The 14,174-nt window shown below is 41.4% G+C and overlaps 1 protein-coding gene across 6 annotated transcripts in view; it reads left to right on the forward strand.

Moving 5' to 3' along the window:
* The window catches only part of TAOK3 (TAO kinase 3), a 95,319-nt gene that overhangs the window by 36,822 nt on the left and 44,323 nt on the right, over positions 1 to 14,174 (forward strand). For all 6 annotated transcript variants that reach the window (XM_064466691.1, XM_064466697.1, XM_064466692.1 and 3 more), the window contains 6 exons: positions 4,825 to 4,923; positions 6,168 to 6,378; positions 10,556 to 10,627; positions 11,636 to 11,737; positions 12,209 to 12,254; positions 13,188 to 13,284. In XM_064466691.1, the coding sequence (XP_064322761.1) occupies positions 6,259 to 6,378; positions 10,556 to 10,627; positions 11,636 to 11,737; positions 12,209 to 12,254; positions 13,188 to 13,284 (437 nt within the window). In that variant the 5' untranslated portion in view covers positions 4,825 to 4,923; positions 6,168 to 6,258. The remainder of the gene's footprint in view (positions 1 to 4,824; positions 4,924 to 6,167; positions 6,379 to 10,555; positions 10,628 to 11,635; positions 11,738 to 12,208; positions 12,255 to 13,187; positions 13,285 to 14,174) is intronic.

Genomic DNA, 14,174 nt, shown 5'->3' on the forward strand with positions numbered 1-14,174 from the left:
CTTCCCAAGTCACCATTACATGGGATGAAGCCCTGCTTTCCTGGAGATGGCTGAGCTCCTGCCTGCCCATGGGGAGTGGTGAATGAATTCCTGGTGTTGCTTTGCTCGTGCACACAGCTTTTGCTTTACCTGTTAAACCATCTTTATCTCAACCTGTGAGTTTTCTCACTTTTACCCTACTGATTCTTTCCCCCATCCCTGCCCGGGGGAGCAAATTTGTGGCTGGGGGGGCTTGGTTGTCAGCGGGGATTAAACCATGACAGTTGCTTTCAGTTACATAATGTTAGCTGGAAAAGTAATTCTTAACAGTCAGAGAAATGGCATGGAAAAGCTTAAAATATGGAGGTTTAAGAGTCTTTCTCAAAAAGCCAAAGTACCTGCTTCTCTGCAGTGATGGACTGTTCATCCTAGACCATGGTCTGCATGTGAGGATATTAGCTGCAAAAGCGCTGGATGAAGTGTTTATGGCCTTGCTAGCTAGCCATATGTAGCAATTAAAGGGAAGAAAAAGGCTCCTAATTCTTAAAAACAAACAAAAAAAACCCAACCCAAAATGAATCAAGCAGAGCAATATAAGTTTATGTGTGAGGACTGCAGTGGAACTTGAGCATGTGCCTACACTGAGCTCTTATTCAGGCCAGTTTTTATCAGCTGAATTTATCTGAGAATTTCCTTCTTAATGTTGTCTTCTAGATTTTTGGAGTTGTTGTAGAGACTGAAATGAAGAAAGGGGACTCTGCATTTGTCATTCTTGGAAAAAGAATTCTGATGTAAAATTATTCCCCCCAAAATATTCATCTAAAAATGAATGCATGAGCCATGTCACGTTGCTCCTCCTATGAGTGGAATCTGCTGCTGTTCCGCCCTGTTTCCTGTCGTTTGTTTTTCTGCTTGAAGTGGAAAACTTTGTCCTTGTTTTGGGAAGTACCATGGTGTAGTTAGGAACTAAAATTAATTTTCTGTGTTTCTGTACACATTTGAAAGGGACCTGTAGTATTGTGAGGCACAATTCAAACTGTGTTTTACAAGCCACACACTTGCATTTCATTGGAGTGTTGAAAATGAGGTGATTGTAGGGTGTGGAAACTGCTGCGTGTATTGGATGTGCTGTGAGCTAAGGATGCTGGGCAGGTTGCTGGTTGGTTAGTGAACTTGACAGAGAAAGAAGTTGATATATTAACTTCTGATGCCATGCTATGTGAAGACAACTTGTTAGCAGTTAAGAGATTGAGTGCATGAGTATTACCATCTTGTACATGGATGTAATTTTAGATCCATGGAATATTTGGAAATGTGGGTAGTTTAGCTGTTCTTAAAGGCACTCCCAGTTATGTTTTATTGCTTCATTTATATTCAGGTTAAGGACTTTTTCCATTGAAACAGCACCTGGAGGCCATAATTCATAGACTCATAGAATCATTAAGGTTGGAAAAGACCTCTAAGATCATCAAGTCCAACCACCAACCCAACACTACCATGTCTCCTAAACCATGCCCTGAATTGCCACGTCGACACATCTTTTAAATACCTCCAGGGGTGGTGACTCCCCCACCTCTCTGGGCAGCCTGGTCCGAGGTCTGACCACTCTGGCAGTAAAGACATTGTTCCCAATATCCCACCTAAACCTCCCCTGATGCAGCTTGAGGCCATTTCCTCTTGTTCTATTGCTAGTGACCTGGGAGAAGAGACCAACTCGCCTCTCACTCCAGCCCCTCTCAGGCAGTTGTAGGGAGCCATAAGGTCTCCCCTCAGCCCCCTCTTCTCCAGGCTAAGCTCCCCCAGCCCCCTCAGCCGCCCCCCAGCACACTTGTGCTCCAGACCCTGCCCCAGCCCCGCTGCCCTTCTCTGGACACGCTCCAGCCCCTCAAGGCCCTTCTTGTCCCGAGGGGCCCAAACCTGAGCCCAGCACTCGAGGTGGGGCCTCCCCAGGGCCGAGCACAGGGGCCCCATCCCTGCCCGGCTCCTGCTGGCCACACCAGTGCTGACACAAGCCCGGGGGCTGGTGGCCTCCTTGGCCACCCGGGCACTGCTGGCTCATGCCCAGCCGGCTGTCAGCCAGCACCCCCAGGGCCTTCTCCGCTGGGCACTTCCCAGCCCCTCTGCCCCAGGCCTGGGGCGTTGCCTGGGGTTGGTGTGACCCAAGGGCAGGACCCGGCACTTGGCCTTGTTAAACCTCATACAGTTGACCATGGCCCGTCGATCCTGTCTAGGTCCCTCTGTAGAGCCTTCCTACCCTCAAGCAGATCAACACTCCCACCCAACTTGGTGTTGTCTGAAATTGATAATTGATAGCAAGAGAATTTTTGGGCAAACGTAGGTAGCAAAAGCAGTAAGTCGTGCTTTTTAAATAAGAGGGTTGCTTATGATTGAGGAAATTTCGCTTTTCTTTAAACTGTTGGGGAAAAAAACCCAACTCGTTTGCTATAGTAGTGAGACTTGTTACAGCGTTATCCAGGGTCCAGTCTATGAGTAGTCTGCAGGATGCACCACTAGTTTGTCATTCCTCGTTCATAGACAGTAGCAAGCTGCTATCTGCTTCCTGGCTTGGCTCTTCCCGTACACTCCACCATCATTTTCTGGCGAAACTGTGATGAGACCAGCTTTTGTCTTGCTTCAGCCACTAAAAACACCAGGTTATCGTGCCATTTAACATAATCGAGTAGTAGAGAATCCTTGAAACACTAACATAAGATGGCATCTTTCTAGCCCCTTATGGTATTTCAGAAATGGGGCACAAACAGTTTTTCCTCCAAGGCAGGGATTTTTCACTAGGAACTGTTTTTTGAGAGTTTTAATTTCTAGGTAGGCAGTTTGAGGCATTTCCAAATGGCCTTATCTGAACAAAATACTGATCTCATGAGCTCTGAAAATCTTGAGTCACTTGTTACTTCCATAAGTCACCGCCAGTATGATTAATGCTGTTTTCATTTGAGGTGTTCGGAACATGCTGTGTCTCAAATGCTGCTTTAGGTGTGCTTCGAAAGGATGAAGGGTAAAAATCAGGCTTCTGGCAGAAATTGTTTCTTGATGTGTCAATTCATTAGTTTGGTAACTGAAAGAACTTGCTTACATTGACTACACCTTGAACTGGAGTTTTTCTACTAATGACATTTGACTCCCAAAATGCTCTGCCATTGTTTAAACCATCGTTATTTCAGTCTTCATGTGTCTAGAAGAGAGTTGTAATATTAAGAATTTGTGACCTTGCCAGCTTTCCTCGAAGTGGTGGGATTTGCATCTCTTTAGTCCTACGCTGTCCCGAGCCTGAATCGCATAGCTAGCGCTGTGAAGTGCTCGTGCGAAGGGTTCTGTGTCTGTACCGAGAGGTGCTGCAGGCCCTGTGGGATCACATGGAGCGGCTGGTGGTTGTGTTCAGATCGGCAGGACTCAGGTTACTCTTGATACACTTTCCACCCTGAGTTTCTCTGATAATCATTACTGGAGAATAACAGTCCTGCCGAGAAGATTTACTTATTGTGCGGGCTCACTATATGTGTCTGTCCCAGTTGGAGAATGACATTACTCAGGGCTTAACTTCAAGTATTGACCTTTAGTTTTCCATTTTAAATACTAATTTATCCTTGAATATTCGAGCTGTGTGGATTTTGTTTATGGCAGAGAAGTTCATTTGACTAGAGATGGATAATTTGTTTTCTTCCTCAGTTTGTTTTTGTTGTTCTAAAGCCAAATGGATTTTTCACTTGGCTGAAGAATGCCAGACCTGAAATACTGCATTCTTTGCCCCTGTCTGCAGGCATGTAGTAAATATAGCACCTTTGGGTGAGGCCAATCAGCTGAGAATGAATAATGATTTCATTCATCTGACTTTTGTTGTCAGTTTGTTCTTGGTATTTTTATTTTTTTTTTCTCCTAAACATTGCAGATACTTTTTCTGGAACTCTTTAAATAGCTTCTTAATGGCTCAGTAGTATTGCCCTGTGTTGAGAACAGTAGACAAAAAATATATCATTTTTTGGCTATGTTAGCTACTAGCAGGAAGACTTCTGCTCATATTTTTTTTTTTCCTAACAAATGAGAAGGTGAGTTAGCTTGTTTGCCATTAATTCAGGTGCATATTAATTCAGATTTTGGCTATGTAACTGTTGCAGTTTGCTTTAGCTGTGAAGTGTTTTTCCTGTAGTTGTAGCTACACAGTAACTTTTTCTATGAGGGCAAGGTAACTTCTAGCTCTCAGTGTCTGACTCCACTGAGAGGATGGCTGTGGCTGTTTGTGGGTGTTGCTGAATCGGTAGGAAAGAGTGATTGCAAGCACTTGAATCCTTAACTGTGAGCAATTTAGACCTGATTTCAGCTGATGGTCCTAACCAATCCCCTTCTTTTTCATCTTTTCATTGTTCATTCTCTCCCCAGTGGAATCCAACAATGTTTGACTATGTCCTAATGCCTGGGACTTTCTCTGAAGTCTTGTATGTCATCAGGTACAACATACTGAGCTAAATAGTAGACTCAGCTTTGTGAGCTTTATTCTTTTTATAGGCAACCTAAAAAGTGTAGTCTGAGAGCAAACTTCCATGCTCCTCCTATGCCCCAGCAAGCTTAAGAGTCTTTATAAAAAGTCAAAGGACTTGGCATCTAACCTCTCTTCCTGGTTTCCTATCTTATAATGATATATAACAAGCCCCAGGGCTGTAGAACAGAGGAAGTTAATATCTTCACCTAAAGAGACACCATTAGCATTTAGAGCCAGGACTCCTTTTAATTGTGCTTTCCAGTGATGCCATGATACTCGGTGATCTTTCCTAGGTGTAGTATTTTTGTGTATAAGAATAAGATGTAAATACTGGTATTTGTTTTCCTTTGCAGAATAAGAGAGCACGTAGACTCTGGGGGGACGAGAGCACAGGACGATGCTGCTGAAAGGAATCTGAGCCACAGAGCATGCTTTGTGCCACAGTTACCCAGGTACGCTCCAGCAGAGTACTTTGTGCACCTCTAATGAACTACATTTTGTTGTGCTTGTTGCTCCATTACTTGTCATCCTGAGCCAAGGAGACTGTCTTAGCCTGAGACCAAAACCATGCTCTGCTTCCATCGTTCCATCTGGATGGCACTTGCAGTCTGAACTCTTCTAAAGCCTTTTATGTTTGTTTTAGATTGAATTTTATCAGATTTCTACATTTCAGCTGGTCTCATGTTACGCTGGTTTATATCATGAGGTAAGCTGAACATTTAGCATATGTTTTCAGAAGTCTCTTACGCACGGAGAAGATGTGGTCTCAAGAAATGAGGTGCTGAACTACGTATGTGGAAGTAGTTCTGAGATGTGCTCCAGACTGTTTTTAGAAACTACTCCAGATGACTCACCTGCAGATAATCTGCTGGGTTTCAGAAGGCAAAAGCAGTGAGGTAGAGGCATCTGTTGTTGCTTTACACACCAGTGTCTAATGAACCAATGCAGATTTTTCAGGATGTTTTGACAGGGAATGTGAAACATTCTGATGTTTTGGTGTTTTCTTCACCACCCCCCGCCCCAATAAACTTTTGTGATGAGTATTTAAATTCCTCATTTCAGTGCATCTCAATTCTGTGCTGTCTAGTTATATGCTTATGCTAAAGAAAGATGTTAAGAAGGTAAAGATCTGCCTTACATATGGAGTCTAGGATTTTTCAAAAGCAATTCTGTGACCTGGGAGCCCTCACAACCCAGTAGCACTAGCTGTCTTATAGCACTGAATAAATGAATAATAAGAAAAAGATCATATGATTGTGAAGTGTTTCTGTGGAATAGAAGCTAACTTCTACTAGCACCAGCTGGCAAGTGGGAGTAGAGAAACAAAGCAAACAAACAGCAGAGAAAAGTAGGAGGAACAATGGTGATAGTCTAAAAACTGACACATTAGGAGACCAGCATGAAGAATAACAAACCCGTATCACGGGAAGTTTTGCATAGCAACAGGACTCTTGTCTTCGAGTGGACTTTAGTGTAACTGTAGCATTTGTTTCCTGCCTGAGATAAAGAGCTGTTGTACTCTGAATGCATTTTAATCTCTATATCTGAATTGGACTAATAATTAAAAAGAATTAGCTGAAGGAAACAATAGTGAAGTCTATTGCTCCTGAAAGTATTTCCTCTTATGTTGCTGTCTGAGGAGTGAGAACAGAAACATGTGTAAAGGAAACAGATTAAAGATGAACTTTTTCACCAGGTGCTGAATGCTGTCTACAGACTACTTTGTCGATGAAGGAAGAAACTGATCGGGAGTTGAAAGTGCGAACTAGTTCGTAATATTGTTCAACATGCGCAAAGGGGTGCCAAAGGACCCAGAAATAGCTGACCTGTTCTACAAAGATGATCCCGAAGAAATATTTGTGGGTTTACATGAAATCGGACATGGCAGTTTTGGAGCAGTTTACTTTGTAAGTATAGTATTTTATATAGTATATACTAGCATTATATAGTATATAAAGAACTATAGTATAGTTCTTTACCTCTTTGGAAAACAGAACCATTTTTAAGTGATGTTTTAGAGATTTTCAGCGTTTGTAAAAGTGATTGTTCTTTGAGCCCTTAGTGCTTTGTGTCAATCAGATTTCTCATAATACTTCTCAAAAATAAGTGTTCCCAGAGCACTTCTGGGCTTTTTACTGGTACAGCTCCATTTATAGTAGTAGCTGACTATAGTCTTAATAGTGCACCCAACCATTCAGGTTAAGTATATGGTATCTTGTGCTGTCTGATGCTGAAAGTTGAATTTAAACAGTTGGAAATATATTTACCAAACTGGAATTTCAAGATACTCTACTTGGTGCTCATATGCTTGTAAATCATTGCAAATTAATAGATCGAGTGAATTAATGATTCAAAATGCGTTTGGAATTAAAAGCTACTTTGTTAATCAGTTGGTATTGTGGCTGCTTGGGTAAAGATACCGTGGAAGACACATCAAATAGCATTCAGGCTTTTGAATGATTTCTCTGCTGCTCTGACAATTTAGGAGTAAGATATCTTTGAAATACCATTTTGTTTTGCCACCCTCTCATTCCCATGTTCATCTCATAACTTAATAGCAAATGCTTACATGGCAAAAGCAAAGAGAAAAGTCTTAAGAGGAGTGGGAATTCAAGCAGGAAGGATGTGTTGCATTAATCAATCCAATCAAGGGGATTTAATCTGGAAAGTGAGAAGAATAGTGCTTTTACAATTTGTATCAAACAAAGCCAAATCCAAAATACTGGATTTGGAAATAATTATAGTCCAGTTGCTATCAGTGAAACTAAAATAGAATCCCCTTTAAAAAAAGTCAGTGAAAGACAAATTTAAGCTGCTTGGTAGCATGGCCTGCCACTCCAGAAGATCAAGCTGACTAGAACTGAGATTTCTGAATATCAGACATAAAAGTATTTAGATAAGTACCCTTATGCTTGTAACCCCGGAACCTGGCAGAAACTAGTGTGAATCACTTGCAAGCGCTCCAGTTCACTGTCTATAGTTGTGTATAGCGATGGTGGCGCTGGTGGAGCTGTTATTAGAACAGGAGAGGAGCCTGATACTTTGCGTCAGATAAGCAGCGTGTGTATGTTTTGAGGGATAACAATATAATTCCTCAATGAATAACATGGTAGTAACGATACAGGGGAGTTTCTGCCATGGGCATTGTCAGCAGTGCGACAGGCACTTGTAGATGCTGGGGTAAGTGACAGGTCAATGGAAGTATAATGTTAAATGTGCTACATGTGTAAGAGAATGAGGCTGTAAAACTTAAAATATGCGTTGATCCACTCCCTAAGAAGAGCAAGTGTGTTTTTGGATGGGAGTAGGGAGGTTCTGTCCAGCGTATTTCAAACCAAAGGAAAAGGGTGCATTGTATGCTTTAGGACAAAGATGAAATAGTGAAGGTGCCACCTTTATCATTCAGCTCTGGTGTTCAGAAGTTCCTCGTACTTCCAGGGAAAGAGGGTGAGGAGCATTAGAGATCTAATCTTCCAAGCAGGCTTACAACTGAGATGTCACTACAGTTGGGTAAAAGACTTGTGATTCCCCAGTGCTTCTCTTCCTCCTTTCCCTGGATGCTTTCTTTAACTGGTCTGCACTTCACAGACATTGGAGAGTTTAGCCACACAGCAGCTTCTTGCAATATCCTAGCAGCAACTGCATCCTCCAAGCTTGATGGTGATTGCAGTCATGCCTGCAGTAATATTACTGTAGTAATATAGTAACTGGATGCGTTACCACTTCTCTGACACACATCCACACTTCTTTGCCACTGTTTAAAACCTCAGCTTTCCTTCCTGTTGCATGAAGCACTAGGCATCCAGTACATTGTTCTTCAGAGTCTTTGCTTTGTCCTGCTGCATACCTAAGTCGCAGGCAGGAGCTCACCTGTTTGCAGATTTCATGCATAATAGCCCAGGATCCGTTGTTTTCCTGAGGAAGGCCTCTAGCTATACCCTGCCATGTAAGGGTCGTGCTAGCTACAGCCTTTCCCTGCCATGCAGGGCATGCTGTCCATCTTTGGGTTTTTTTCCCTCTGTTTTAAAAGCTTTTGTAGCCTGTCTTACATCTTGATTCTTATGCATCTTGGAGTAAGGCAGGGGCCAAGAATAAGATACTGGATTGTCATGGCAAGACTCCAGGGATCCTGACGTGCCTGATATCGAAAAGAATTGGTCAAAAAAACTTTGAAGAACAGGGCTTTCTAAATATTCCAAAAGAATGGGGAAGAGACTTCAGGTACATAAAAAGGGGTAGGGCATGGACTGTTATGCAGGTGCTGCATCTCTTTGACTCTTACTTAAATTGGCACTGACACTGTTACAAACAGCAAATACATCGATCTGTGTCTTCTCACTGTTATGGTGGATTAATATCACTATTCTTTTAGTAATTTATGATTACAAACTTGATGTAAGCCTAATTTTTGCAAGCTGTTTTGTTTTCCAGTATATTATTGCCAAGGTTTGGCAAGATAATTTGGAATTTCTTTTCTTGCTTGAAAGAAATGATACTTTATATATCACAAGGCTAAGAAAAACCACACAAGGTTTTAAAGTTGATGTTGACTTGACTTGATACCACACTTAAATTCAGAAGAATGGTTTTCATCAAAAATAACCTACTTATATCCATGTTGGAAATCTGGAAAAGTGATAAAGCAGATGAGGGCAGCATAAAGGAAGCTTTTGCAACCGAATTGTGCTTGTTTTCTGCCAAGTTTTTTAGTGAAGATCTACAAGTATGGCCAAAACCACTTCAGCAAGTGGATATTTGTGAAGTGTGCTTGTAGGGCCCCATAAGTTATTTCAGCCAGGAGGATCCCAAGCATTTGGTACAGCAAGAACTTCACCCACAACTGTGAGAACGTGGCAGTGCACCATTCGGCAAAGAATAACAGCTGAAATGAGAGATACCACATTCGTGTGACGATACTTGGAATTAACATAACAGAAATACTCAGAAGTCTGTTTAGAACACCAGCATTAACTCATCAATTTGAGTAAAATACTCTTGATCTTTTATGTGCTGATTATGAGTGTTTAGGAAGGGTTTTGCCTTGACCAAAAGTGATTTGATTCCAGCTTTCTCTAACTCATTGGGGGAGGAGTGTGTGCTGTGAAGAGTCTAAGTGTGTCAGCTCCCTTCAGTAATTCCTGTGCTCTATTGGTTCACCCAACACCGTTTTTCTTTTAAGTCACTGTATGCGTCATGAAATGTCTTTCATTAATACATTACTTGAAAGTATAGCATTCATCCTCTCAAGCAGTTGAAAGAAGGATTTACCACATTTAGCTTCTGTTGTATTCTAAGCTTTTAACTGTCTCTTTTTTTTTTTTGTCCTAAAAATGGTAAATGGTTGGCAGTGCTGGGATTTCAATAACTCTTTTAAGACTAAAACCTTCAAGTTTTCTGTCCTTAATGTGCAGAAATGAGGACAGTGCCAATCCAGGCAAGTGCAGCTCTTTACAAAGCTGAGTTTTCAGCCTCTGGTCACCATCCCTGTATCATACAGGCTGCAGAAAATTAGAATTTTACTGACTTAGTAAAATTCCTTGGACAAATGAGAGCTGGTGCAGAGAAAGGAAAGTTGCTTTTTAAAATTGAGATAAATTCCAGAATGAAGCATCTTCTTGAAACTGGAATTTGAAACAGCTGTTTGAGAATATCAATGTTGTGTGGGGTTGTTAGATGAAATTATAGATTTATAATTTATATAGATAATTATTTGTTTATTTCTTTGGAAAACGTTCTTCCAAAGAAACAAATCTAAAACTGTTTTTACTGCAGTTCCAATAAAAGTGTATTTTGCATGTTGTGAGTAGGTGCGATGCTGGACCTTGGTTTACGTATCAGTGGAGAAGTAGCAGGTGCAGTAAGGGCTGGGGGAGGAACAGTGGGTATGGACAGATAAAGTCAGGAAAAAGTGTCGTAATGGTTTTATGGTAAATCTTATCACAGGGAAGATGTCTCTGAAGTGTAGGAGCTTGCTGGGGTGCAATACAGGAGAAAAACCTGCATTTGCCAAAGGCACAGCTCATTCTGTGGGGAGGGGAAAAAAAATGAAACTGTTCTCAATCTATTTGTTTCTCCCTACTCCAGGCTACAAATTCCCACACTAATGAGGTGGTGGCAGTCAAGAAAATGTCCTATAGTGGAAAACAAACGAATGAGGTAAGATGAATGAAGCCAATTCTGTATGCAGAAGCTGTTGCAGCCATAATGTAAATCTGAACAGTGAAATTAGCTGCGTATTTCATTTGATGCTAGCAAACCGGCTTTTTAATGCTGTAGTTGTTGCTCACTTCCATAGGAAGCATGCAGGTTTGTGGAGGGCAAATGAATTTATGCAAATTTTGACAAATAGTTCGATTTAAGGCAGTGCATGGCAATTCAGAATGCTTGTAGAGTGGTTATTTCAGTAATAACCGCATTAAGAGCACGCCGGCGACTGGAGCTGTAACCTCAGCCCTTGGAGGTGTCAGCTGAAATGTGTAGCTGACTTGAAACACTTTTCAGGATCTATAATCTAAAGTTACCTACACCTTCTGTTCAAAATACCAGTCTCACTTCAATTGTTGCTTGTTAGTTGCCCCTCTTATTTCATTGTGTTGTGACGCTCTGTACTTGGATTGACTGTTCACTCAGATTGGTGGGTTGATGAGCAGTAAAGAATGTGTGTGTTAGCAGCAAACGGGGGTGCTTTAAGCTCATTTTTCCTTGCTTACGTGTTGGTCTCCCACATGTGCTGAGATCTTCCAAAGGTCAGCTGCCGTGTGCTGCATTACAGAAGGAAGTGAGCAGCTAACTCCTACCACCCGTGGCACGCACTGTAGGTGGTGGTGTCTGTTCTGAGGCATGTGGGCTTGTTACTAAGTTTGAGACCACTGGACAGTTCAATAAGAAAAACAGTAGCAATGCTTTAAGTAAAATATGTTGCAGATACAATGAGGAAAAAAATTGCAATCCTTAAGCTATTTAAATATGTCTGGGGGGATGTTAATGCAGTAGAGATCCAGACAGCTTCAGCTGTGTACAGTTGTGCTTTTGCAATTATGACTCTTCACATTGTAAAATAGTTTTATGGTTGCTTTTCAGACTGTACTACAGTGTGTGGTGTATGACAGTATGTAGGGGATTAAGCAGAGAAATACATTTGTATCTTTTCACTTTTTTTGTTAGAAATGGCAGGATATCATCAAAGAAGTCAAGTTTCTACAACAGCTGAAGCACCCCAACACAATAGAGTATAAGGGCTGTTACCTGAAAGAGCATACAGCATGGGTGAGTGAGTGATGTGGCATTGAGAGGTCTTCATGAGCAGAAAATGTATGGTACAGCAATCAAATACTCAGTACACGCAGTGTCCTTACATGCAGCAGTATTCATCCCGTGCTGCCTGTAGTCCCTGTCATCTGGAGCAGCTTCCAGGTAATTTAAAGGAAATAGATGTTCAGGACATTGGAACAAAGTCCTGCTTTTCTGAGGCAGGCCTGTGTTTGTGCAGATTAAACAATTATTGTGGAACATCCTCTAATATCTCCCTACAAACTTCCTAGTGCCTAAACCTTCTCTACAGCAATGAAAGATGTCTTGACATTGCTGGAATGTTCGGAGCATTTTATTTTGTTCATTGCTTATTGCATTTCATGCAACTTAGGGTTTTATTTGCTTCTACTGTTTCTCAGCCATTCCAGTAGTAACTGTGGGGGAGTGTCTACCCTATTATTTAAAAGCATGGTTTTTTTCTTGCAGTTGGTTATGGAGTACTGTTTAGGATCAGCTTCTGATTTGCTAGAGGGTAAGTTTTATATAGTCTTTGCTTTTAGTGCCCCTTCTGAGTATAGTGGGAGGCTGTTTTCTCATGGGCTGGTATTTTGCAGATGGAAGAGGTGGTCTGCCTATACTGCTCTATTCTGTAGCTAGAACGCTTGGGTTTGTCATACCAAGGGTAAGCTGAGACTTGCCCAGGAGGCCAGTGCTACATATAGTTGGTATGCACATTTATATCTTGTAAAATGAAGGTATAAATGTATATAGCTATGTTCCTGTAATTTGCGCCTTCTTGATGACTGAAGCAGACTGCCTGTTTTCTGAATATCCATAACAACAACCTGCAGAGATCACCTTTGTCCTTGCCTTGCAGTTTGTGGGGATAATTACAGATGGTTTTATAGAACAAGAGACTGATACGACCTCAAAACTAGAACAGCACCTGCAGAGGAATGGGGAATCTAAGCCAAAGTTTGCAAAAACTAGTGCTCTCTGTGGGCCATATCTTTTGTTTCTAAGATATAGTCAGCTAAAGGCACATGCTGGTCATATTTAGCGATATATGGAAGGTGCTTTAGACATTTATTTGGGTATTCCTCATTTTCCTGTTTTTTGTCTATTGGGGGAAAAAAGTGGCAAATTTTCCTTGCGAAGGACAATGAGAGTATTTAAAATACATTTGGCAAGCTGAGCTCAGGCAGATCTCCTGGTGTTAACAGTAACTGTTAGCCCTAGCAGGAATGTGAAGAAAAATGTGGTTTTCTATGATGTGAAATACACGCGCGGGCTGTGCATAGGCTCAGAGCTGCTAATGGCCATTGGGCTGTAGGAAACTAGTACGACGAAGACGATGTTCACCTCATAGCTGGCAAAATTGGTGGGGTTCCTTTTCTTTAAAAACACCTTCTTAGGAAAAGATCACACTTACCTTCTTATGGTTTTTCTTTAATTTTTTCCATAGTTCACAAGAAACCACTTCAGGAAGTGGAGATTGCTGCCATCACCCACGGTGCCTTGCAGGGGCTGGCCTACCTGCACTCTCACTGTAAGATTCATAGGTAAGGCTAGAGCTCAGTTCTGCTTAGATATCCTTCCTTCTTCAACTCTCTAGAGTCTGAAAATTGCTTTGCTGTGTTTAAACCGCTTTGGTAAAGGTTATTCCACCAAAATTTTCTCCAATACACTTGTCAGTACCCCCAATGCCAAGGGTAGATGTATAAATAAAAGATGTTGGCTGTTAAGGAGTGCTGTTTTGTTGTTGTTGAAATAATTTAATGTGGCTATATCCAGTGCTGAATTCTCTTCGATGGTAGCATTCTTCCTCTGCAAACCTTGGTAACAAAGAATACATCTGAATGTCGGCTGACTGACAGGAAAACATCACCATAAATTTGCCAGGTAGAGTAGAGTGAAAGAGTTAGACTATTTTTAAGACTAGGCATTGTGAGAATTTTTATATATGAGTAAGTAAAACTTTATGCTTTCAGAAATCAGTTGATGAAAGCGTAAGTCTAGGGTAAAACTACCTTAGGAGAAATTGGAGCACACGGGCAGAGGAAGGTTTTCTGACAGGCTGCTTGTGGTTCCTAGATTTGTCTTTCATAATGTGATATTTTTCAGGAGCTTGGTGTTGTTTGATTCTTTTGTCAACAGCATTGCATGTTCTCATTTTATGGTGTTTTTCTTTTTTTTGTCTAATTTTGGGTATTACTGATATGTCAGGGACTTTTGTGAAATGAGTGAGAACTAGATTAGTGTAATGTGAGTGGAGAGTCATCAGAACGAGCCAAGTAAAGACTAACTTACGGGGATAAAAGCATCTTTGTCATCTAGTGGCAAGCTTGAGGCAGAAAATCAGTATATCTGAGGCTGACACAGTGAGGGATTTTTACAGAGACAGTTACTACTTGTCACTTGTGTAGATACACCCCCAGGTAGTTATTCTAAC

Source organism: Phalacrocorax carbo, chromosome 15 (assembly GCF_963921805.1).
Source record: "Phalacrocorax carbo chromosome 15, bPhaCar2.1, whole genome shotgun sequence".
In the NCBI taxonomy this organism is placed as follows: domain Eukaryota; kingdom Metazoa; phylum Chordata; class Aves; order Suliformes; family Phalacrocoracidae; genus Phalacrocorax; species Phalacrocorax carbo.